The sequence below is a fragment of the Vulpes lagopus genome, chromosome 20 (genome assembly GCF_018345385.1).
Source record: "Vulpes lagopus strain Blue_001 chromosome 20, ASM1834538v1, whole genome shotgun sequence".
Taxonomy (NCBI): domain Eukaryota; kingdom Metazoa; phylum Chordata; class Mammalia; order Carnivora; family Canidae; genus Vulpes; species Vulpes lagopus.
The window spans coordinates 38,256,212-38,280,944 of record NC_054843.1 but is presented as its reverse complement, the minus strand read 5'-3'; the positions used below and the strand labels follow the sequence as shown (position 1 = coordinate 38,280,944).

The 24,733-nt window shown below is 37.2% G+C and overlaps 2 protein-coding genes across 5 annotated transcripts in view; one reads left to right on the top strand and one right to left on the bottom strand.

Annotated features, from left to right (window-relative positions):
* The window catches only part of ZNF654 (zinc finger protein 654), a 92,579-nt gene extending 74,876 nt beyond the window's left edge, over positions 1-17,703 (bottom strand). Inside the window, exon 1 of one of the 3 annotated variants that reach the window (XM_041734767.1) lies at positions 17,416-17,703. In XM_041734767.1, coding sequence (XP_041590701.1) covers positions 17,416-17,604 — 189 coding nt within the window. In that variant the 5' untranslated portion in view covers positions 17,605-17,703. The remainder of the gene's footprint in view (positions 1-17,415) is intronic. The other 2 variants (XM_041734769.1, XM_041734768.1) reach the window with 2 other exon arrangements.
* Positions 17,704-17,906: 203 nt separating this feature from the next.
* CGGBP1 (CGG triplet repeat binding protein 1) lies at positions 17,907-24,480 on the top strand. 2 transcript variants are annotated; one of them, XM_041734771.1, is made up of 3 exons: positions 17,907-18,093; positions 18,688-18,915; positions 20,889-24,480. In XM_041734771.1, the coding sequence occupies exon 3, from the start codon at positions 20,908-20,910 to the stop codon at positions 21,409-21,411; it is 504 nt and encodes a 167-aa protein (XP_041590705.1). In that variant the 5' UTR covers positions 17,907-18,093; positions 18,688-18,915; positions 20,889-20,907; the 3' UTR covers positions 21,412-24,480. The 2 variants fall into 2 exon arrangements, with proteins under 2 accessions (XP_041590705.1, XP_041590704.1); XM_041734770.1 differs by having other exon boundaries at positions 17,911-18,093; positions 18,688-18,891.
* The last annotated feature ends 253 nt before the right edge of the window (positions 24,481-24,733 follow it).

The following is a 24,733-nucleotide window of genomic DNA, read 5'->3' as shown; positions in this document are numbered from 1 at the left end:
AAACTGATAGGTACCAAAAGGGAGGGGACTGGAAGAATGGGTTAAACAGATGATGGGGATTAAGCCATGCACTTGTCATGATGAGCACCAGGTGAGGTATGAACTTATCAAATCACCTATATTGTACATGTGAAACTAACACTGTATGTTTATTAAAAAAATAAAATTTCTAAATTTGATAAAAAATGAAAAATAAATGAATAAATAGTTCTAGATCTGTTGGACGAACACTATCTCTCTACCTCTTAGTTTTGTTCTCAAAGAGCAACTTAGATTCATGTAATTTGTCCAAAGGCTTGTAAACTCACCGTCACAATATGGTCTCAAGTAGCTTCTGGAATTAAGTACATTACTCTAATCAAGACTGTAGATGTGAAGATTTTATCTGAGTTCAACAAAGATGGCTAGTAAATTTTATCAAGTGAACAGATGAAGAGTCAGATTCCTTATTACATAGGGAAACTTCAGTGGAATTATTACAAATTCAAAGGTCAAAAGAGAAACTTAAAAGGTCCATGTATCAAACACTAACTTTAAGTACCAGGTTTGCTCAGTCTCAATAACTAAGTTTGTTTAAAAATGACACACTTATAATTAAATGACAGCGGGAGAGTTAAAAAATAAAAGGAGATCATATTGATAAAGATGTAAAAGAAGTACGACCTTAAGAATACATTCACCCTTAGAATTAAGGCTAAATGGGGTGCCTGGGTGGCTCAGTTGGTTAAGAGTCTGACTCCTGATTTTGGTTCAGGGTGGTGAGATCAACCCTGAGTCAGGCTCTGTGCTCAACAGGGAGTCTGCTTAAGAATCTCTCCCTGTCCTTCTCCCTCTGTCCTTCCCTCTACCCCTACTCTTTCTCTTTCTCTCTCAAATGAATAAATTGTAACCAAAAACAAACAAGAATCAAGACTAGATACATAGGAAAAAAGAAATACATATATGCCAGAACTATGTGCTCTTAAAGGTTGAGTTAGGGGAAAAGGCTATTTTATAGTTGCTCCCCATTTGAAAGGAAGGGGGACTAGTTCCAACAGTATGCAAAAGAAAAAGAGAAGGTAACTTTGGATGAAAATCTGAGTGAACCAGACTGGAACTATGGCAAGATGTTCTTTTAAAGAAATAGAAAGTCCATAATAAGAGCAAGTGAAAAACCACACCTTGAAGACCATTATATAAGGTAACATAAAATCTGTCAGATATGAAGGTTTAAAAAAAAAAAAAAAAGGCCAGGAGATTACCTTAAAATACCAGCAGCATTTCACAGACATTTCAAATTACTAGTTATCATGGAGGGTTGTATGGTATGGCATGGCATCACAAAGGAAAGTGCCCGAGGAACTCAAAGTTAGACATCAGAGAGTGAATAAGGAAAAGCAACACTGAAGAAAAACATAAGAGGTCAGTCCTAGGTCTGAGATTGAGCTGATAAAATTTTCTTTAAGTCAGGGAGATGACAGTGGGCAAAATCTGTAGGATAATGAATGCTTTTTAATGAAGTCAGAATTCCTTGACTTTTATCTATGACATTATATGGGTTTGAATGTTCTACAATTACAACAGGTAATTCAAACTTGGGCCCAAAGGCAAAGAGAAAGGAAAAAGACAAGAGAAGCCAACTTAAGAACAGGCTAAAATGTAAACAAAAACAAAAACCAGCTATGTTTATCTGAAATAGCATAACCTAATACTACCAAATGGAATGTGACAAAAAGGAATGCTTACACTCCCAATGAAGTAGAACAAATGATGCAAGACCCAGAACAGTTAAAAGCAGAGTAAAGAGAAAGCAGAGTAAAGAGAAGGTCCAGAGGAGCAAGTGGCAAAAGAGATACTGTCTTCTCTGGGCTCCTTCAAGTACAGACACCAGACCCATCAAAAGCAGCTTCATCTCTGGTACCTGTTTATGGTTATTTTCCACAAAACAGCACTAAGGAGCATAACAGGAGTGCTTTTATGGTTTTAGCTCAACAGGCAGAGGAATTTCAGGAAGACAGCAACAGCCAAGGAAGATGGCAACAGTTAAGGTAGCAGAGGACTAAAAAATGTCCTGGCAGAACGTTGGGGACGAAGAAATCTAGAGACAAGGATAGAACGAACACTGGGGCTTCGCAGATTGCAGGGCTGGAGTCTTGGGGAGATCTGCCTTCAACTGTACACACTAAGTGATATGCTATTTACAAGAGATAGTTTAGAAGCTGTGACACTAAACAGATTACACACTTACTGCAGCACAGGAATACCAGGATTACACAGATGAAACGGAAACTAAAAGTTTTTAATATGAAAAAAATCTGAAGAGGAAACATCAAACACACTAGTGCCCAGGGCCACCTTCCACAGAAATTTGCAAACTTTGCAAGGCAGAAATTCAGATACACTTTCAAGGAATTAGAAATGTTCAGATTAAGTGCTCCCACTGCCCCCCCCCCCCCCGCAAAGTATTGTAGACACACAGTGAGACAATCAACCACTTGACTTATGTACAAGTTCTAGACTCTGGCAGTTGGTGCAAGTGACTGACACCCTAGTGAGGTTGAAACCAAAACTGATTTAAAACCCTGCTCTCTGTGCACCTATCTTCCCTGTGATATCACTAAACTCTACTGGCAAAAGTAATATGAGTCAACTGGACTATGTACTTAAGTTGAAGAAACTACTGTTCTAAATTTAATGGGTATTGGACTGTGTAGAGTAATAAACTTTTGCCCTACTGACTTCTGGATTCTTTAAAAAGTTAAGACACAAAAGAAATTGGGAATGAAAAAATTATTTTAAAGATGTGAAAAATCTACTCCCAGGAAGCTACTCAGCTACTCCCAGCAACAATAGCTGACTCAGAGGAAGACAACCCAAGCTATAGTTCCTGAAAAATCCCTACCTCTAGCCAGAGGCACTTCTTCAAGTCTATTTTAAAACAATATTTTAAGATTAATAATGGTACTGTTGTGCTTTTAAACCTAAAATTCATATTCCTAAGCCAAGATCTAGACCAATACATTTTTTCCAATCCTAATATGTACCAATAGTTTTCTGAATATATATGTTCTAGTCCAGTGGTTCTCAAACTTTAGTATGCATCAGATCACCTGGAGGCTTGTGAAAAACACAGACTGCTAAGCCTCAGCCCAAATTTCAAGACTGTAAATCTGGGGTGGGGCCGAGAAATTTACATTGCTAATAGTGTTCACATTCCTACTGCAGGTCTGGGGAATCACACCTTTAAGAACCACAGCTCTACACAATTAACTACCCCCATACATAAATACATCATGTCATCTACCTTTTTCACAAATTATCTGTTCTACTTATAATTTCCTCCTATTCACACCACTTCCTTTTTCATGTCTACATTTTAATACTAACAATTTTTTAAGACTCAATTCAAGTGTTACCTGTCCACTAAAACTTTCCTAAATTATGACTATTAGAAGTAGTCTCCATGTGAATTTGTAGAGGACTTAACATACATTGTGTTAGTGGCACTAGCCGTTTCCCTGTTTTAGGTTTATTTATATTTACTCATTCGTTTATTCTAAACTTATTAAGTGCTTAATGTGTATCAAGCACACTAACACTTTCATTTTTAGTGAAAGGAAAATTGGTATACAAATATGTTAGTGTTAAGTACCTTGGAAAACAAAACACAAGGTAAACAGAAAAGACAATGCTAGAGATGTGATACTACTTTATACTTTCTATGGGGTGTTCAAGGAAGACCTCCATCTCTCTTATAAAAAGGGTATTTGAGCAGGGTCCTAGAGCAAACCATATAGATATCCAAATGAAAAGTGCTTCTGGCAAACAAAATAAAGGCCAAGTACAAAGGCCAAGGGCAGGGGCATACTTATTCAAGTTGAAGGAAGGGCAAAAATGGTAGTGCAGCTGAAAGTAACTAGTAGAGACAAAGAATATTATGAAACTAGTCAAAGAACTAGATAAGAGCCCGATCATGAAGCACGATGGCCCACTGTAAGAATTTTGGTTTTGATTCTGAGAAAGAAAAGCATGGAAGGTTTAGAAGAGATCTCACTTTTACGTCTTTCAAAGATCACTTTGGCTGTAGGGAGAATAAACAGAAAAATTGGAAGCAGGGAAATAAAATAATCCAAGGAAAAGATAACTGTGGTTTGCATCAAAGTCCTAAGAGTGCATGCAGTAGTGAGATATGTCTTTTCTTCCTTAAGATGATTCAGTTCTGTGAAGGCAGGGGTTGTCACTTTTTCCTTCTTAAATCCCCATATTCATTAAAATGAAGTTTTCACATAGTTCACAGACAATTTTTTTCTTTTAGGAGTACTTTCTGCAACACTTTTATGGTACTTTATGTATCTAGATCTATGTCGAAAATAATTAAGGCTAATTCAACTGACTGATGTTAAGAAAAAATAAGTTATATACTGTTGGACAGATACTTATGCAGCATTTTATGAGTGTCTATTAAGTTATAGCACTTAAAACTTGAAGTAACTTCAAAAAATAAGAGAACAGATAATCTCAGGAGTTCAAGACCAAATGATTTCAGTTAATAGAAAATTAAGAAACCATAAATACAACAATTTCTCTTTTTTTCCATAAAAATCACTTTAGCGTTAAGAAGGAGCTACATAGTAAGATTCAATGCCAAGAAGGGAAGCAAAAATTGCACATCTACTATAAGTATAAACACAGGATAACACATAGGAAATCAAAATAATAAAAGGATGGATGAATTTTAAGATTCTCATAACTTAGTTCTACCTATATTTTTTAAAACTTTCTTTCCTCTTGATCATGTTATGTATGCTCATTGTAGTAAACTTGAACACTATATGAAAACAAAATCATCCATCATTGTACTTCCACATATAACCACTGTTAACATCTTGGTATATTTCCCTTTTCAAGCTGTGTGACTTGGAGTTAGTTGCCTCACCTCTCTGAGTCTTAGCTGCACTATTCAGAAAATGAAGATAAAAATAGTACTTATCTCACAGGGTTGTTGCAAAGAATAAATGAGAATCTAGGACAGGGGCTGACATACTTTTTCTTAAAGGGCCAAAAAACAGCTTATGGACCATATATCCTCTATCCCAACTACTCAACTCCGCAGTTGTATCATGAAAGCAGCCATAGAAAATGCTAAAATGAATGTGCATACTCCAGTAAAGTTGTATTTATAAAAACAGGCAACACTGCTTATCTCATAATGGCTTACAGCAAAGGTTCCTAACCTTTTGGTTTGTTTGGATTATTGTTGGGTTGTGTTTCTTTTTTAGCAAGCTTTGAAACTTTTTTTTTTTTAAGGATTTTATTTATTTATTCAAAAGAGAGAGAGAGAGAGGCAGAGACACAGGCAGAGAGAGAAGCTGGCTCCATGCAGGGAGCCTGATGTGGGACTCGGATCTCAGACTCCAGGATCATGCCCTCAGCCCAAGGCAGATGCTCAACCACTGAGCCACCCAGGTGTCCCAAATTTTGAAATTCTTAAAGAAAATCTGACAAAAACAAAAGACAAAAAAAGAAGAAAGAAAGAAGAAAGAAGAAAGAAAGAAAGAAGAAAGAAAGAAAGAAAGAAAGAAAGAAAGAAAGAAAGAAAAGAGAAAAAGAAAAGAAAAGAAAAGAAAAGAAAAGAAAAGAAAAGAAAAGAAGAGAAGAGAAAGAAACCCTCAGACTTACTCAACAAGGAAATGGCAAATATGCCTTTTTGCAAATAAGTTCAGAGTTCACAGACTTCTTGAAGTATATGAATGGCTCCTCTATACTATCATCAAAAAATCCTATTTCTAATGAAGTAGCTCATTTGACTTATCTTCACCACACTTCCCTTCTCTAAAATCTGCATGTGAGCACAATGAGACTGCACTAGCCTACATTCAAACTGTGTAATCCTGCCACAAATTTTCCACCTAAATTTTTTTATTATTATATTTTCCTAGGTCATTACATAGTCATCGAACACATTTTTTAGTGCTAATAGTTTATGAGGGTTGAAAAGTCTTCAACTATTTTAGATGTTCTGGTTGCTTCTCCATTTTAAATGTATTCCTTTCATTAATTACAATTAATGCTATGATGAACAGCTTAATGTCCAAATTTATATTTCCTCAAAAATTAATGCTTAGGGAAAATCACTAAGCCAAAAGGTAAAAATTACTTTTAATGTTTGTAATATATTTTGATGAATACTGGTCCAGAAAGGCTGTGATTTTTACCCCTACCAGCTGAAAATGAGATACCATTTCATTATGCCCTTGTGAACATGGAATATAAATTTTAGATTTGACTTCTACCTGAGAGATCTTTAAGCAAGAGTTTTCAAAGCATGGTAAAAGGATAAATAATTAAGTAGAAAAATGCATATCCACTGTACCCTGGATTAGTAAGAATTCCACATACTATGCAAGGTTGTATCTAAGTAATATGGAAAGAAACATTAAAATTTAATCATTTAGGATAAATATCTAAGACATATTCCACATAAGATAACTTCAACCGGTTTGTGATCATCACAACTCTTACATTTTAAAAATAAACACTATAGAAAGCCACTGCTTCTGAGACAAGTATAGCCCACTTAGGTGGGTTAGGAGAAAAGAAAAAATTAAAGGGTTAAAACACTCCTTAAAGGGAAGTTTGATTTTTCTCTCTCTTTTAAATTCATAAACATCTTTATTTTCTGCTGCGTTCAGTCTTTTTAATTGACTTCTATTTCTACCCAGTCCACAACTGCTTTATTAAATATGTATACACAGATGCTACCATAGATACCAAATGTGGATATTCCTAGGTAAAGTATAATGCATGTGTATATTAAAATGGCTAAGTACACACACAGGTTCCTCATAGTCAGGCTGGCCAGATTCCAATCTAACAATCACAAACTAGCTACAGTGCCTTAGTCAAGCCATTTACTCTCTTGGTCTTATTAGTTTCCTGATCTATGAAATGGGAACAACAGCACATGACCTGTAGGGTAACGAATTAAGTGATAAAAAACGTAAAAGGACTTATCCAGCACCTGATAGCTGGAAAGCATTCAAAATATGACTTATACATACATATATAGAATATTTAAATAAAATCTTTCAGACATGAAAAATGTAACACACACATCTCATCAGTGACAACAGTGATTAGTGAGTATTGAGAATATTGAAACTTTAAAACTGACAATGGTTAATGTTAGTAAACTCCAGTTATAGAAATATATATCAATAAACTGGGTATACATTTTATTGGGACATTATATATACCCACTTTTATATATACATATATTTTCATTGTATATAGAGCAATGTTGTGTACTTATTAATATCTGTAGTACTCCCCCTTTTATCTTCAGGGGATACTTCCAAGACTCCCAATGGATACCTGAAACCACAGATAGTACCTCAGCTTCTATATATACTATGTTTCTTCCTATACATCTCTATAATGAAGTTTGATTTATAAATTAGGCACAAAAAGATTAAAAATAATAACTAGGGACACTTGGGTGGCTCAGTGGTTGGGCGTCTGCCTTTGGCTCAGGGCGTGATCCCGGAGCCTCAGATCGAGTCCCACATCAGGCTCCCTGCGAGGAGCCTGCTTCTCCCTCTGCCTGTGTCTGTGCCTCTCTCTCTCTCTGCGTCTCTCATGAATAAATAAATAAAATAAACAAATAAATAAATAATAATAATAACTATGACATAGAACAATTATAACAATTTCCTGTAACAAAAGTATGACAATGTGGTCTGTCTCTCAAAAATATCTTATTATACTGTTCACCCTTCTTATAATGATGATGTGAGTTGATAAAATGCTTATGTCATTAAATGAAGTGAGGAGAATGACATAAGCAATATGACAGTGTTAAGCTACTACTGACCTTTTGACAATACGTCAAAAGGAGGATCATCTGCTTCTGGACTACAGTTGACCTCAGGTAACTGAAATCGCAAAAAATGAAATTGGATAAAGGGGGCTACTCTACTGACGTAACCACTTTTCTACCTTTTTTCTTTCCTCCTTTCACTTCTCTGTACCATGTTTTACCACAAATGGAGCCAGAAAATGAGCTTATACTCTTTTTTTTTCTCAAAATTAACTGATCAATTACAACATATCACTCAGCCCCCAATGAATATAATCATGTTCTCCATGCCTTCACCTATGCAGATAAGCACCGCTGAACAAAAAGTACAGACTAATGGTCGCTCTACATTCATAACCAGCAAATTCAAATGGTTCTGTAGGTCAATTCAACATACCTCTCTAAGAAGCTACTATTTTAGACCTCCATTTACCTTAAATCTCCAATCAGCATCCTGTATTCTCAACAGATGAACTTTCCTGCTACCCCAAGGCTCCTATGCAAAGCAATCCCATTTGTGCTTTGAATCGTAACCTTCCTTTCCGTTTTGGAATCTATAAAATAATAGATTATCCCTTCTTTCTTTTGTAGATTTACCTCATCCATTCAAATAAATCACTTTCATCAGATTTTCAACACGCCAAATTCTTAGCACTTTATTTTTTTAAATCCTCACCTTTAATCCACAAGTTCTCCAACTTCTGCTCATACCTTTCCTTCTCCTTTATGTTATCTTTACTTACTGTCTCTCTTTCTTTGCCTCTCACTCCTCATACTCCAGTCTGACTCCCGTTCTCATCACTACATCAAAATTGGTCTGCTTAAAGTCACCAAAGACTTCATGCTAATTCAATGGCTGGATCTCAATAGCTTTCAATGTCAAGTACCATTCATTCATTCGATCCCTTGATTTCTGTGACACTATAGTCACTTGGAATTCTCCAACCTCTTTAATTTAACTGATCCTTCTCAGATTTCACTTGAAGACTCAATCTTTTCTACCAGGAAATTTAACTGTGGATTTGCTAAAGGTTCACTTCTAAGTCTTCTTCTTTTCCCATTCCATATTATCTCCCTATGCTAGCTTATCCAAACACATGACTTCAAATATCATCCAACTACACAGCTAAGCTGACCAGACCTCACTTCTGCATTCTGGAGTCTGTAAATCCAGCTATCTTTAAGATCACTCCTTGGCTAAGGAAAGGCATCTTAAATTCAGCATGTTCAAACTAAACCAAAAAAAATCTCAGCAGACTTCAACTTGCCCAAGAATCCAAAAATAGGCCTCTTATTAGCCTCTATTTTATATATTGTATATCTTTTCTTCATAGAACTTAAGAAAATTATAACTGTATGCAAAAAGTTTTTATTTTTGTTTTGTTGTTTTTGTTTTTATTATATAATGGTAAGCCTATTTCCTTACCACTGTGTACCCAATGCCTTATATAACTGACAAACTTCAACTATAATACCAATGACTCTTTTTCCTACAGCCTAGATGGAAAATCTTTTAGTTACTTTCATATTCACTTCTGCCTTAAAGGGTTGAGTATACCAAGTGCTTGGTACAGAGTGTCAGTGTACTGGACTTTAGGATCTTAAGTAATGAATTCTACAGACAGACCTCCTCTCATGTTTAGTTTGCCACCAGTATTCCACCATGGCTCTAACCAGGAAACATTGATTGGGTCTTATACTAAGAAACAGACCCATACTGCTGAAAAAATGAGCTGACCTGTCAAGAGAAATAGGGAGCTAAGAAATCAACATGATATATACTATATGAAAACTAAAGATTACCTATCTAGTGTTAGATTTATTGTAACTTAAAAATACTTTCTACTTTAATTTAGACTAGGTACTACTATAAATGATTTATAACTAGAACATTTATTTTTTTAACTTTTTTTTATTTATTTATGATAGTCACAGAGAGAGAGAGAGAGAGAGAGGCAGAGACGCAGGCGGAGGAAGAAGCAGGCTCCATGCACCGGGAGCCTGATGTGGGATTCGATCCTGGGTCTCCAGGATCGCGCCCCGGGCCAAAGGCAGGCGCCAAACCGCTGCGCCACCCAGGGATCCCTATAACTAGAACATTTAAATAAATTACCTTAGATTTTAAATGGCCCACCATCCTTACCATTATATATTAATATGCATTTAAAATGGTATACTGGGGGATCCCTGGTGGCTCAGCTGTTTAGCACTTGCCTTTGGCCCAGGGCATGATCCTGGAGTCCTGGGATCAAGTCCCGCATCGGGCTCCTTGCACGGAGCCTGCTTCTCCTTCTGCTTCTCTCTCTCTCTCTGTGTCACTCATGAATGAATAAATAAATATTTTTAAAAATAAAATAAAATGGTATACTAATTAACCATATTTTACTGATCGTATTTATGTTTTCAAATAACTTATTAGACACTGATTTTACCATAGCTTTCTCAAATTTAATTTAAAGTTCTTTTTTCTTCTTTTGTTTGTAATTGCTAAGGTATAGTTTAGCACTTTTTGGCAGAAAAATCAAGATTCAGTGCCAGCAATAATAGTACGACTGGTGCCTCACTTCTGTTTAGCATAACTGCAAAATGATGGTATCATTAAAATACTTAAAAGGAATGAACTTCATTTAAAAATATTTTCTCTACCACTTTATCTACAAAATTAAAATTGAGATTGATTTTTTAAGCTAGTATGAAAGGTGATTATTGGAAAGCAATATGGGCACATTTTTAAATGCAAGATTGTATATAAAGAAGTAATGTAAATTTAGGGTCTCATTGGTTAACCTAAAATGACCTTTAAAAGTTCACTCAACCAATTCATTTTTTAAAAATTCACATATTTTCAGGAAACAAGTAGTTAAAATTTCATCATACTCAAGTAACCCAACATTTACTCCATTTATTTACAGAAAATAAGTAGGATGGTAGAAGAATAAAAAATAAAATTTATTTTTCCTGATTATAAAGGTAGTTGATCAAGAAAATATAAAAAATTAATAAGTATAAAGAAAATAATCAAATTCAGCTATAAACTTATCACTAATAAGTTACTTGCTATCAAATTTTTGGTATATTTCTTTTCAGGCTTTTTATTTACAAAAGTTAAATTACCTGCTTCTTGTGTCTTTTCAGTAATTATACCATGAAGTTTTCCGTGTGAATAAGTATTATTTAAAAACACGAACAGAGGATTCTACTATATGTAACAACTCCCCTAACTTTGGTCATTAAGGTTATGTTCAAGGATCTGTTATCATAAATAATGTCGTAAGGAGCAATTAGTACTTCACTCATGAAAGTCAAACTAAAATGCATTAAACAACATTAACAAAGCATTTAGCTCCCCAAATATAGCCATCAAGATCTAGGGTTCATTTTAATTTGTTTTTCCTAACTATAATACATAAATGTGTTTCCATGAAATTCGCCTTTTATGAACACTGGAAATGTCCCAAATGTGTCAAATTTTCAAAGCCATATTTTAAAAGCTAACATTTTAACTTGCAATTTAGTAATAAAAATTTATTTGCCAAAAGGAACACATAAAGTAAATCTGTGTGATGTTATTATTTCTAGCTCTCAATATTCACTATAGAGTATGTCAGGAAGTAGGATACTCTTTTCCAGAAGTAAATAAATCACTATGAATTAGTTTCAGTTCTTTTCCCTTTCATCATCTTTCATGTCTATTTTTCTTATTGAGCTGAAAAATTAATTTGAGACTTCTAGTTAAATGTGGCATATTGAACACATTTCTGCTCCTACTTGAGAACAACACTGAAATACCAGTAAAAATATTTTTGTTTCAAAGGACCTAAATCCACAAGGAGGACAATGGAAAGGGGGAGATGACAACCTTTAGATTGCTATTATTTAAAAAGGAGGGAGGGAATTCGGGAACAGGTTAATTTGTACTGAAGAACACCAGAAAAACTAGGAATCTGAAACACCATGTATCTCCAAAAGTGGAGGTGAAAGTTTCCCCCAGATCCCTTCCCATACTAGATCAATGGAATCTCTGGATTCTCTGGAGAGGCTGAACCTGTAAGAGACTCAAGAGACTCAGGGCAGGGAGGGGAGGAAAGGGTCAGAAGGAAGTGAAGCAATACAGAGGAAAAGGGGGAGGAGGGGTGGTAAAATCAAAGTGTACAAACTGAACAGTGAGACCATAAGGTACTCCCTTACCCCCTCCATCAACTAAGCTAACTGATCATATCTATAACAAGGGGAAAAGTTATAAACATGGAGGTAAAAATCATAAGAGCTGAAACAGTTGTAAGTAATTACCTCCAGGGAATTAGTGGGTTAAGAATGGAACAGTATGACTTCTGCTTTTTATGATAAACTGTGGGGGGGGGGGGAGGGACTGTTGCCTCTCTAATATTTATTCTTGTTTTCTTCTTCCTTACAAGCAGAATCACAGACATGTGTTCATCAGGAAAAATAGCACAAAAAAATACGACAAAAAAATTCCTAACATTTTTTTCAGATGGCCATTGCTAGAAGATGGAAACGAAAGTCAATGAATAGGATTTGAGCAATATATGTTTGGCTTACACCAGAGACACCCTGTTCCTGCCACTTATACCTCAGATGTGATGACTGGAACTCCAGCAACTACCCTGAGTCATGAGGCAAACTTGAGATAAGACAAGGATGACTGAGGAGAAAAAGCAAATGATGGTACTATGATGATAAAGCCATCATGTCATTCCTATACTATCCAAGATTTTTCACATAAAATATAAATGTATACAACTTAAATAAACTTAAATAGTTTTATTTAAGTCAGGTCTCTATTAGCAGCAAAATGCAATTCCTGATAAATAAGCCCTATAGGATCTTTTAAAATAAATATGTATGAAACATTTATAAAAATTCAAAATAAATTTTAAAATAATTCCAATTAATAGCAAGAATTAATAATGTATTCTTATACCGTAAGAAACTACTCAAAGAACTATAAATACATGTAAATTCTATATTCAGACTAAGAAAAAAAGACTATATTTTCCAAAAACAATTAAATTTTCATTTTTCCAGGAGCACCCAGCTGGCTCAGTCAAAAGAACGTGCGACTCTTGATCTCATGGTCATGGGTTTGGGCCCCACATTGGGTGTAGAGGTTACTTACATAAATATCACCTTTTAAAAAAAGCTTTGGGACGCCTGGGTGGCTCAGTGGTTTAGCGCCTGCCTTCAGCCCAGGCCGTGATCCTGGAGTACCAGGATCAAGTCTCACATCAGGCTCCCTATGTGGAGCCTGCTTCTCCCTCTGTCTGTGTCTCTGCCTCTCTGCCTCTGTCTCTCTCTCTCCTCTCTCTCTGTGTGTCTCTCATGAATAAATAAATAAAATCTTTAAAAAAATAAATAAATAAATAAATAAAAATTAAAAAGATTTAATTTTAATTTCTCTAAAGTAAGAGACATTAGCATGTGTTTTAAAAAAATACGTATTTGCCATTTGTATCAGTATTACAGACATCAAGTATCCCTGAGCTCCAAAGCAAGGGTATAGTGGGATTTCTCAACTTTGGCACTATTGGTATTTTGGGCCAGATAATTCTTTGTTGTTGGGGCTGCCCTATGTCTGTTCAACAGCCTCCCTGGCCTCTACCAACAATATGCTAGTAGCAACACCACCCCCCCACCCCATGAAGACAATCAAAAATATCCCCAGACTTACCAAAGGTCCCCTGAAGGAAACAAAATCTCTAAGAAAATGTAGTATTTTTTGCACATCATTTAGTATTTAATCAAGGTCTTCTAGTTAAATAACAATTCTAGAAATGTAACATTCCTAAATTTTCTCTAAATTTTAAATGTGGGATGCAAATTATAAGATTAACTCTAATGTCTCTCTTAAACCTTCAGAGGATTTCAGACAACAGAAATATTAACAGCATCTATCTATTTAATCTTCTCTATGTGCTAGGTACAGTATTGAGCACTTCAGGTTCATTCTCTTCTTTCATACTCTTGACATCCTCATGGAATAGCTATTAATTGTAGTAAAAAAATAAAAATAAAAAAAAAACGATTTTAAATCTATTTTAATCAATGTATCCAAGTATTTCCAGAAATACTTCTTTATCCCTCACTATAGTCTTCCTGGCACTAAACTAAGAAGAAAGTACCTTAACTCACTAGTATACAATTTATGATGAAAACATTTCAATATACCTAGCAAAAAGGTAGGTTGAATTATTACGGCCTTCAAGTATTTACGTAGTTCACAGTACCAAAGTCAGAGAAATAATAACTATTTCTTGAAATATTTTTTATACTGTGGCATAATGAAAGAGAACTTTTAGAAGCAGGCTCTCTGAAGAGCAGGGAGCCCAATGTGGGGCTCCATCCCAGGACCCAGGCATCATGACCTGAGCTGAAGGCAGACTCTTAACTGACTGAGCCACCCAGGTGCCCTAATTATTTGAAGATTTATTTGTAATTTCAACCTTACAGTAGAAATTTAGAGCTGGTTCAAATCTCAGCTTGCCCACCAACTGGAACTGAAGACAAGTTAACTTGTTCAGGCCTCAATTTCAAATATGTAACTTGCATAATAAGACCAATATGAAGGCCTTAAGAGTTACTAGGCCCTCAATAAAACTGACTTTTCCCCCTAACGCAAATGAAGTATCAGTTAAGGGCCAGTTCTATTTAAGCATTGTTCAGAGTCTACTAATAAAAGCCAACCTACCTTGTTGCTAGGTAAAAGGATATGACAGAAGCAGTCCAACATTAGACCATATAACTATCTGGAAACCAACACTTTGAATCTCTCAAATCCATCATCTCGAAAATTAGCTGAAACCTCAGGGTCTATTCCCTTAATTTGAGAATTTATAATTACTGGTATTGCTTCTCAAACAGAAAAATATATCGCCAACTATTGAGTGTAGGCATAATTTATCAACATACATTACCTATTGTCTTCTGTTTTACTTTTCCTTGTGGTAAATGATAAAAGACCTTTCCTGAAGTGCTCCTTCCTCTCTCCCTTCACCCACAAAACTAACTGCCAAGAAATTTTGATTCATTTTTCTTTCTAAAAGGAAGATAAATTGGAGCCTTTCTTCTCAACACGACAAGGCTCTGTGTTTAATTCATATATTTAGTTAACTGTCACCCACCGAAGTACATAATATCCATTTTATAGATTACTTATGATTAAGTAATTTACTAATGAGCGTAAGTAACTTAAAATTATTCTTAGTAAATCTTAGGAGCCCAAATACTTAAAAAGAAACAATCTTTGGAAATTAGATTATATGACCCACTGCTTCCCTTACTGGCAAATAAAACAGAACTACTATACTAGAATTATACTAATCAATGGATAAAATTCAAATTAATACAAATAATCCTTTATTCCATCTTAAACTTTTAATACAGAAAAGAACTACACAAAGCTCACCTGGAAGGTGGAACTAGGACAGGAACCCTAAGAACATAACTACTGGTAATCTAGAGTACTATAAAATATGTAGTGAGGTTTCAGGTAAAAGTAACATGAAAGTATGCCAGCCAGTATAACTTAACTCATAACTTAGTAATACAAAATAAAAATTCATTAAGTATTTCCTGTTTAGCTTATTTTCCTGGATATTTAGGAGGTAGTGAGGCTTTATAGAACCATCAACTTCATTTGTTCTTAAAATAATTTACTGTCACTGTTCAGATGCTGTATTTTGGACTAAATTTATTCATTTGTTCTTAAAACTGATTTCAAGATATAGAAGAGTAGTTAAAAGTTCTATAAAAATGTTCTGATCCTCAAAATTTCAACTTCTACAGCAAATAACAGTTATCGGATCAAGTAAATTAACAAAACTAACTGTAATCAAAACCAAGTTGCTCATTAATGATACAGGAGGAAAAACAGAAAAAATGAAAAGACTCGCCTGTGAATATATTTAAAAAAAAATCAACTGTAACCTAATTTTCAGAAGTCTAAAATTACTATAGATACAAAGTCTACCCATAATGTGATTTCTACATATAAAACATATAGTTAGAAGTACTGTAAAGACACTGAATAATCCTTAAATCCAGTGAATCACAATACAAAAAAAAAAAAATTCAAGAAAGTCACTAAGCAGACAACAATGCCAAAGAAAACTGACACACTTTATACCAAGACAATTTCCACCTTCAAACCAACTTATCTATGGAGGTGGGAAGAGGGAGTCAAGAAACAAATTAAGCTAAAGTGTTAAAAACACCTGAAAATGTCAACTCCATCCTTTTTCTTTCAGTGCTTGCAAAAGCATAAAATCAAATTTCAGCAAACACAATGCCCACTTTTTGTTAACTTTACTCCTACTTGTTACCACAATGAAATGAATAGCTAACTTTAATTAATATGTGAAGGATTCAAATCTTTTACTTATTCACCCACTTAATTACTCTCCGTTTGGCAGAAGAGGAAACTAAGGCACAAAGAGATTAAGTAATTTGTAGGTTACTTAGGTTACAAAGTAACACAAGTAGGAAGTGGCGGAGCCATGATTTGAACTGTATACATCCAAGATGATGATAAAAAAAAAAAAAAAAAAGGAATGGCGTGTTAAAAGAGAAAAAAAATCCAAAACAGTTCGCAAAACAAAAGTGTTGTGTTGTGAATGAGAACGAAATGTCTAAACTATAAATGCATGTAGATGTGAATGTAAATTACAAGAATTCTACAGACAAGCACTCTGTTGCTATAATATTTGATCGTATTCAAATTCTAAAGTACATAAACCGTAGCGGCAGGCGACCAAGTAAATAATTTACAGTCACCGTTCGGACGCTGTAGTTTACAGGCTGCGTAAAATACACTGTGATTTAAAACATGGAAGGGGTGGTGAGGTCACCAGAGCAGCACTTTAGGGAAAACTACTTTCTCTATCAGCAGTTCATTAGAAAAGAGAGTACATGGGTCGGGAAAGCAGCGTAAGAGAAGGAAAGATGACAATCACGCTGCCACAACCCCCACCTCCCGAAAAAGTGACCTACAGTGGGTCAGCTGTTAAGCCCCCTGGAGAACCGGCCCAGTGGGATCCCGAGGGGATGACAGGAGACCCTAAGCAGAGGGGGAGGGGTGGCGATGACAGGAGAGGGGGCGGTAGAGAGAGGGCACGCCACCCATCTCCGAAAAAGGGGAGAATGCGGGGGGCAAGGGGGGAGAAGGGAAGGCAGGAAATGTTGCCAGAGATCCCAAACCCAGTGAGAAGGAACAGGGTAGGAAACGCAGTAAGGCGGGACCCTCGGGCAGGAAGGGGTCTGTTCGGAGCAGAGGAGGAATGTCAGCACACAGCTTTCCTGCCAGCTGACCCTTCTTCTCGCCACCTCTCCACCCCTGACAAACTCTCACTTTCTAGCAACCCTAAACCCGCGGGTCATCCCAGCCCCGCTCCCTGCCCCCCACCCCAAGCCGGAGAGGTGGAGAAGGGATCTTCAGTCTCTCTCCTCGCTGGGCTCCGGGAGCGAACACCGGACACAGCCCTGATTCGAGAACGAGGAGGCCAGGAGACGCAGGGAGGCCCAGGACCCGGGTGACAAGTCCAGGCGGCCGACGGGCGCCTCACCTGACAGAAGCGTCGGCAGTAATCCCGACTGCTGATCCCAAAGCCGCCGACACCGCAGCCGCCGCCGCCAGCGCCACCTCTGCCGTCGCCCGCAGCTCTAAACCCAACAGGGCCTGGCGGGGACTCCACAATGGCCACGAGCTCTTCTCCGAGGCGTTCGGCCTCTTGATCGCTCTCTTCCTCCGCCATGAGGCTCTCGCCGCCCAGCGCGTACCAGCCCCTACGCCGCCGCCGCCGTAGCTGCCTCGGCTAACCTCCTCCTCCTCTAGCTCCCTCCCCCTTCCCTCCGCCCCAGCCGGACAGGCCTCCCGGCCGTCTCTACTTCCGGCTCCGCCCACCCACGCCCCCAGTTTTCATTGGAGAAGTCTGGCCGCCAATCACACACACGCCCGCCCTTCAACTCCCATTGGCCAAATCAACCGTCTGTTTGATAAGCCCTCGGTCCGTTGGTCAGTGCTGCTCGGCGGTTGCTGGGGTCCGCCTACGAGCTTTGCAGTAGGCGGTGCAAGAGGACGGGGCGCGGCGGGGGACACGGCGGCCGCCGCGGGGCTAGATCGGGCAGCGGCGGCGGCGGCGGGTCTTCCGCCTCCCTTGCCCCCGTGCTCCTTTTTTCTTCCTCCTCCTTTCCTTTCCGGCCGGGTCTCATCCACTTCCCCTGACGGCGGCCCCGATCCTACGGTACCGAGGAGCTAGGGAGAACGAGGGTGGGCCCGGCCGTTGGTGCGGGGCGCGGGCCCGGGGCCTTCCGTCCTGAAGCGGGAGCCGGGGGCGGGGCCGGGGCGCCGTTGTCGGCGGGAGGAAGAGGGAGGAGACGGGAAGCCTGACAGCGGACGCCTCCGCCAGGCGCCTGCCGCCTCCTCTCCTGCGACTGCCGCCAACTCCGCCGTCGAGTTCCCGGGCCCACGGCTCGGTCCCGGCCCTCTCCGCTAGCGGGGCAGGGGCTGTGGGCGCCGGGGAGCTGCGCTCGGCGCGGGGGCGGGAGTCCGGACGCAGGGGACGCCCCGCGCCGCGCCTTTCTCCCCCGACCCCGACCCCGGGCCCCGGCCTGGGTCGCGCGAGGAGGTGCCGGGGGGCGGACGGCCGAGAGGGGACTGGTCGGGCCGGGTTGAGGTAGACGTTGGGGTCCGGATGGGTGCTGCGGCGTCAGCCGGACGACAGCGGCTTCCAGGACACCTCCGTGGCGGCTGCGTCGCTCTTGCTCGTCTTTCTGTCTACCCTTCTTTCCCTCCCCTCCCCCATATTTTCCTTCCATTTGTTTTTCATGTTTTACAGTAAAGGCATGACTTCCCGGCACCGCAGGGAAAATAGGGTGCAAGCCCGGGAACTATTTCCCCATCACCACTTGTTGAAAAACTGATTTGAAGGCGGCTCCGGATTTGAACCAACGAAAGTGCCAGGGTTTCAAGCGTCTCTGGTTTTACTCTGGAGACCCTTCACTGCTAAATATCAAGACGAAAAAAACGGGGAACTGATCGGGTAAACATTTAAACTTGAAAACTTGTGAGTTTGATTTCGGTCTAGTAAATTTGCAGCTTCTCTTTTGTTGGCTGATTCCTGCGCTTAACTTCCTCGTTTAAAATATCTTTACAATCTGTTGAAAACACTTTTGTTATTCGGGTCTCTGTAAAGTCGAGCATCCTCTACTGGGTGGATATTTCCCTCTGCAGTAACAAACAGATTTTTGAAAGTTACAGGCAGTGGAATGTATATAGGCCTTTCACATTAGCGCAGATCATAGAGCATTTTACGCTTCAGAAAATACTGATCATGTTTATTTTAAAGTTTGAAATCCAAATTTTAAAAGACAGAAGACTGTCACATCATAAGATTTAGGCGTTCCTAAGCGCAGATTATTAATGTTTTTTATAACTAGGTTAGAACAAAATTAATCATAATTTTGACTGATTTGTTAGAGGAGTAAAAAATACATACCACTGATTTAAAGTACAAACATATGTAATGGTAACTGGTTTGGGGGCAGGAATCATATCTGTCTTCTCTGCCATTGAAAACCTATAGCCTAACACAGTATTTGGCACGTGAGAGTCGAACATTGAATAATTTGTTAATTGGAAGAAGATACAGTTAAATGTAAACCTAAACCTAATGTAAACCTAATGTAAATGTAAACCTAGACTTTATCATACTTTCCAGAATTTCTGTGAAATGTTATGTCTGTCTCTTGAGTTTATGTCCATGGGTTTCTAATGCATTGGCAATTTAGCATTCTTTTGAGAGACAATTCCTATAACCCAATAATAAATTATCTAATATAGATTAATGGAATACTCCCTTATTGCCGGTTACACTTTTAAAGGATAATTATTCAGAATGCACTTAAGAATTTTTGTCCAACGTGTTTATAGAGAACAGAATTCCATCTTGAATTCTATCAAATTCATTTTAATTTCTTATATTTGGGCTAATGTAAGAGCTTAGCCCAAAGGCATGGCTCTAGAGAACGAATGGTTGTCACTGACAACATTTGTTCTTTATCTCAGGTTTTCAGTGTCCATAATGTAACGTCATAATTTTGGCAGAGATCATAAAAATGTTTTTAGGGTAAATTGAGAAATTATTAAGCTGCTTCTGAGTTAAATACTTGGAAAGATAACAAAAATAATCATTTACTTATTCCATCAACAAATGGATTTATAGACTTATAATATACTAGGCACTATGTTACCTTCTTAGATTTGTTCTGACTTACCAAATGAAATGATATAAGTGAAATAAATAATTAACAAATGCATTCATCTTTAAGGGAAAAAAAAGAGGGAACAGGTGTTAGAAAAAGCACTTTGCATATCTTGATCATCTTTTAGAAAACTCGGTAGAGATATATGTGCATTAAAAAATTATTTACTTTGAACTCTGTATCTTGGCTTTAACATTTTATGTCATTGTTGCTGCTGTTAATTGCAGTTGGTCTGTGTTCTTTTTCAGTTTTTGCTTTTTTTCTTCTCAGAACAATTTTGGACATTATACCCATCTTCATATAGAATTAGGGCAATTTATTTACCCACCTGTTTGAGCAGTTTTTGAACATAATTTCCTATAATTGTGTTCCTAAAATCAGTTGCCCAGAACTGTGAAGGTAAAAGAGTCTTTTAAACTTCAATACACATCTAAATTGGATGAGACTAATATAATTAATACCCTAAATGTTGATATCAGATTGAGTTTTCCTAAAACATAGTGACATCTGAATTAGTTGCAGTTCTTTTTTCGTAGTTTTAACTTACTTGAATTTCATCAAATTCAAGGAATGGACCTAGATGTTACTAGTAACTTGCTCTGGTTTTGCCTTCCTATACGTATTTTAGGTAAGTTAAGACTTAATGGACACACAGTTTATTAATTTGAATTAAGTTTTCCGAAGTCTTTACTCTTGAAATCTTTATACCTTTTATTGTTAATTACTCTCCAAACAAACTGTTGTTATAACACTTATCTCTTATTTCTCTTGAAAGAACCTTATCCAGTATCAGAATGGAAAGATTTGTAGTGACAGCACCACCTGCTCGAAACCGTTCTAAGACTGCTTTATATGTGACTCCCCTGGATCGAGTCACTGAGTTTGGAGGTGAGCTACACGAAGATGGAGGAAAACTATTCTGCACTTCTTGCAATGTGGTTCTGAATCATGTTCGCAAGTCTGCCATTAGTGACCACCTTAAGTCAAAGACTCATACCAAGAGGAAGGCAGAGTTTGAAGAGCAGAATGTGAGAAAGAAGCAGAGGCCCCTAACTGCATCCCTTCAGTGCAACAGTACTGCGCAAACAGAGAAAGTCAGTGTTATCCAGGACTTTGTGAAAATGTGCCTGGAAGCCAACATCCCACTTGAGAAGGCTGATCACCCAGCAGTCCGTGCTTTCCTGTCTCGCCATGTGAAGAATGGAGGCTCCATACCTAAGTCAGACCAGCTGAGGAGAGCATATCTGCCTGATGGCTATGAAAATGAGAATCAACTCCTCAACTCACAAGATTGTTGACAAGGAGGTTACCACCATTGTGATCAAGATAAATGTGGAGTATTAAAGTTATGTGTTGATTGTGTGGTTCATTTTTATATTTATTTCATTTAAAATCATGTGATGCAGAATAGTTTTGCAATGTGTATATAGTTGCAGGCAAAAAAAAAAAAAAAAAAAAAAAAAACCTCACTGCAAAACTTACTGTTAATTTTAGTCACCAATGGTGTAAAGCAAAACTTAGGGTTTAGAGTGTGCTAGGATACCTGAAACCTGATGGTTATCTTTAAAATTAATGGTTTTTCTCCTGAAATGTTTGTGCATGGAAGAACTGCCCTGCTTTTATCCTGTTGCCATATATGATTATTCCTTGTGAGATTACTTAATTACTTGGATTGAACACTAGCCTAGGAAATTGAAGCTGCTGCCAGGCAACACCACTCACAGTAACATAAAGGAATTATTTCTGATTAGAATTATCTCTTCAAAAAGGAAGGGATGGTGGGAAACTGTTCTGGTATCTTCAGATCCCTTGAAGAAATGACTTTATTTCAAACTATGTGTGCATATGATGTAGTTACTTTATCCTTCAGTTCCTCAGTCTTTTTTTCCACTCTTCTAAAGGCTAATTGTGTTTAGTAGCAGCTTCAAGTGATGGAAAGACTAAAATCTTTATTTCAATGTCAGTGCCAAAAAGCCATGGGGAATTTTGCAGTGACATGATTTTAGTGTCTCTTACTATAAACAAATTTTGAACCATAAATTTCATTTCAAACATCCTCTTGAATTTGCCTTTTTTTTTTTTTTAGTGTCTTGTTAAAACTTTTCAAGATTGGCATTTTAATTTAGACAGGTAGACATTTTATGATTGAGTTTCCTGTTTTTACAGAAAGCCAGTAATTACTTTTTGGCGGACAGATCAGATAATAAGGAAATTACTTTCTATACATTAATTTTCCCATATGATTTATAAGGCTTTATAAATAGACTAGAAACATGCTTACTTATTTTCATTTTATGTGCTTTGCCTCTGGTAGTACAAGGTTTTTAAACATGGATGGTAAACAATTGCCTAGAAAGACTGGCAAGATTTTTGTAGTAGAGACTGGCAGTATCCTGCATAACTGAGTGAGGAAATAATCAGTTCTGTTAAGGGTCAACCATGCTCAGGAAATGAGTGAACCTCACTATCCTGTAAGGTCATCAAAGTAGCTTAGCCCAGTTATGTCCTCTCTATTGAAGACCCAAAGTATATTTTTAAAAAACTAAATAGCTGAAGACTTGGACTAGAGCTTAAAAAAAAAGAACTTAAATTCCTTGAAAACATTAAAATTTAAAATGCTTAGAAAATACACTTCTATTACAAGCACTGACATGAATGCCCAATGTGACTTGGGAGTTTTCTTTGAGGTCGTTTTACCACAAATCATTTAAGATAAAAAAAAAAAAAAAAAAAAAAAAAGCCAAAGTGAAAAAACGTTATATTTTTCAGAAGCAGCTTTCCATGTCTGAGTTTCTTTGACAGACTTAAGTTCCTAGTTCAGGTTGTCAAAATGCCCATCTGATTTTTAGAACTTATGTGGGTTTTTGTTTTCATTTTTAAATAAGCCTGCCACAAAAAAAAAAAAAAAAAAAAATTTTCAGATTTTCAGAGAATGAGTTTTTCTCGTGTTTAGTTATGTAAAGTAGCACAATAAATGCCTGGAGTAGTGCTGTCAATGCTAAAGCACATAAAAGAGACCAGCACCAAAACATAACCAAAATGTACTTTGCTTTTACTTCCCCTAGTAAAAAATTTGCAGGCAACCATGTTTAATTTGAATTACTTAAGATGGTAGAAGATCTAAGAAGCTAGGAAAATAATTGAGCTTTATAACATTTTCAGAGTACAAAACTAAGGTTAGATACACAATCATTCTAATTTTTCGAAATTCCATGTGATTCAGACTGCTCTCTATTTCAATATTAATTCACACTAACAGCAAACATAGTGGCAGAACAGTTTTGAGAAGTCAAACTGGATGATGTTGCACTAAAATTTGAGTTTCTAGTAGCTATTACTGATTTGATGATCATTTAGGTCCCATATGTCTTTATTTCTCCAGGCTCCTAACTATTCCCACATACACTCTATCTAGGGGCATAATTCATCCTCCTGTTAGGATTATATCATGTCCTTAGAAGCATTTTCCAACCTTTGTGGAAGATTAATATGTTTACTGATTATGAAACCTTTTGTTCCCTGAAATTGGTTAACTTTGTCTCATAGTTAAATAAATATGGCAGAGTGATTATTTTAGCCTGCCTAAACTGGTACAAATCCGTGAAACCATGGTTGGCATATGTTGGATAACAAAGGAAAATGTCTGAGGCGAATGCTGCTGTGGAGGTGTAGTGGACTTGTACAGAAGCTTTCGATCTTAACCATATAGTGTTAGTGTGATGCTATACTATTGGAAAAATAGCTTTTTTTCTATTTTATAAGTTGTATGCATAAACATAAGATTTGTAATGTTTCATTTATAAACTGCCTTCAACACAAGCTTACCTGTTAATAGTGTTTTCTTGAAGTATGGTAGTCTGTCTTCCAGAATTTCACTATATGCTTACAGTAAATAGTTACTAGCTTGTTGAAATGTTAAATTTCTTGTTTTGTTTTGTTTAATTCTGTAGGGCATATAGCAAGCCTGAAGGACATTGTAATCATTTCTTACAGGGTGAAAATGTAGAAAGATTGTGTACAAGAGCCTAAATAGTTATTTTATTCATTATCTTCTTTTAAGACTTTTTTTTTTTTTAACAAATGCTATTTCCAGTTAATGCATTTGGCCCTACTGAATTTTGGGGGACCAGGAAACTTTTTTAAAAAAAGCTCTGCATCTTACAATTGTAACCAATTAAGTATCGGCTTGGGATTGTTCTGAAGTATTCATTGCTTAAAAACTATTGTTAAGTAACAGTTGGCAAGATCTCCAAGAAGAAAGTTCTGTGTTAAAACTTTTGCCTGAAGGAATTTGTATGTGAATGTTAATGGAAAACACGTTTAAACAAAATAAAATTTAAAGTGGCTCAAAATGAAAGCCACAAACATTTTGTCATTTGGTGCTTAGTCTTTGTGAGGGCTCTCTGTGGTTTGACTTGCCCTGACTGCCTTTACATGAGTACAGATCACCTTAAAACATATTCATTAAAAAAGAAGATTCATCCTATAATTTCATTGAAATTCTTAACCTAAAATAAATTGCTTTAGTTTCTGGTCAGCACTGATTAACTTGTGAATAGTAAAGTGGCTGTCCTAAACCTTCGTTTATCTCCAACCATACTATCCTAGACTTCGAAGGTA

Coding starts and splice junctions, on each gene's coding strand:
- CGGBP1 (XM_041734771.1), top strand. CDS start 20,908: ATGGAAAGATTTGTAGTGACAGCACCACCTGCTCGAAACCGTTCTAAG.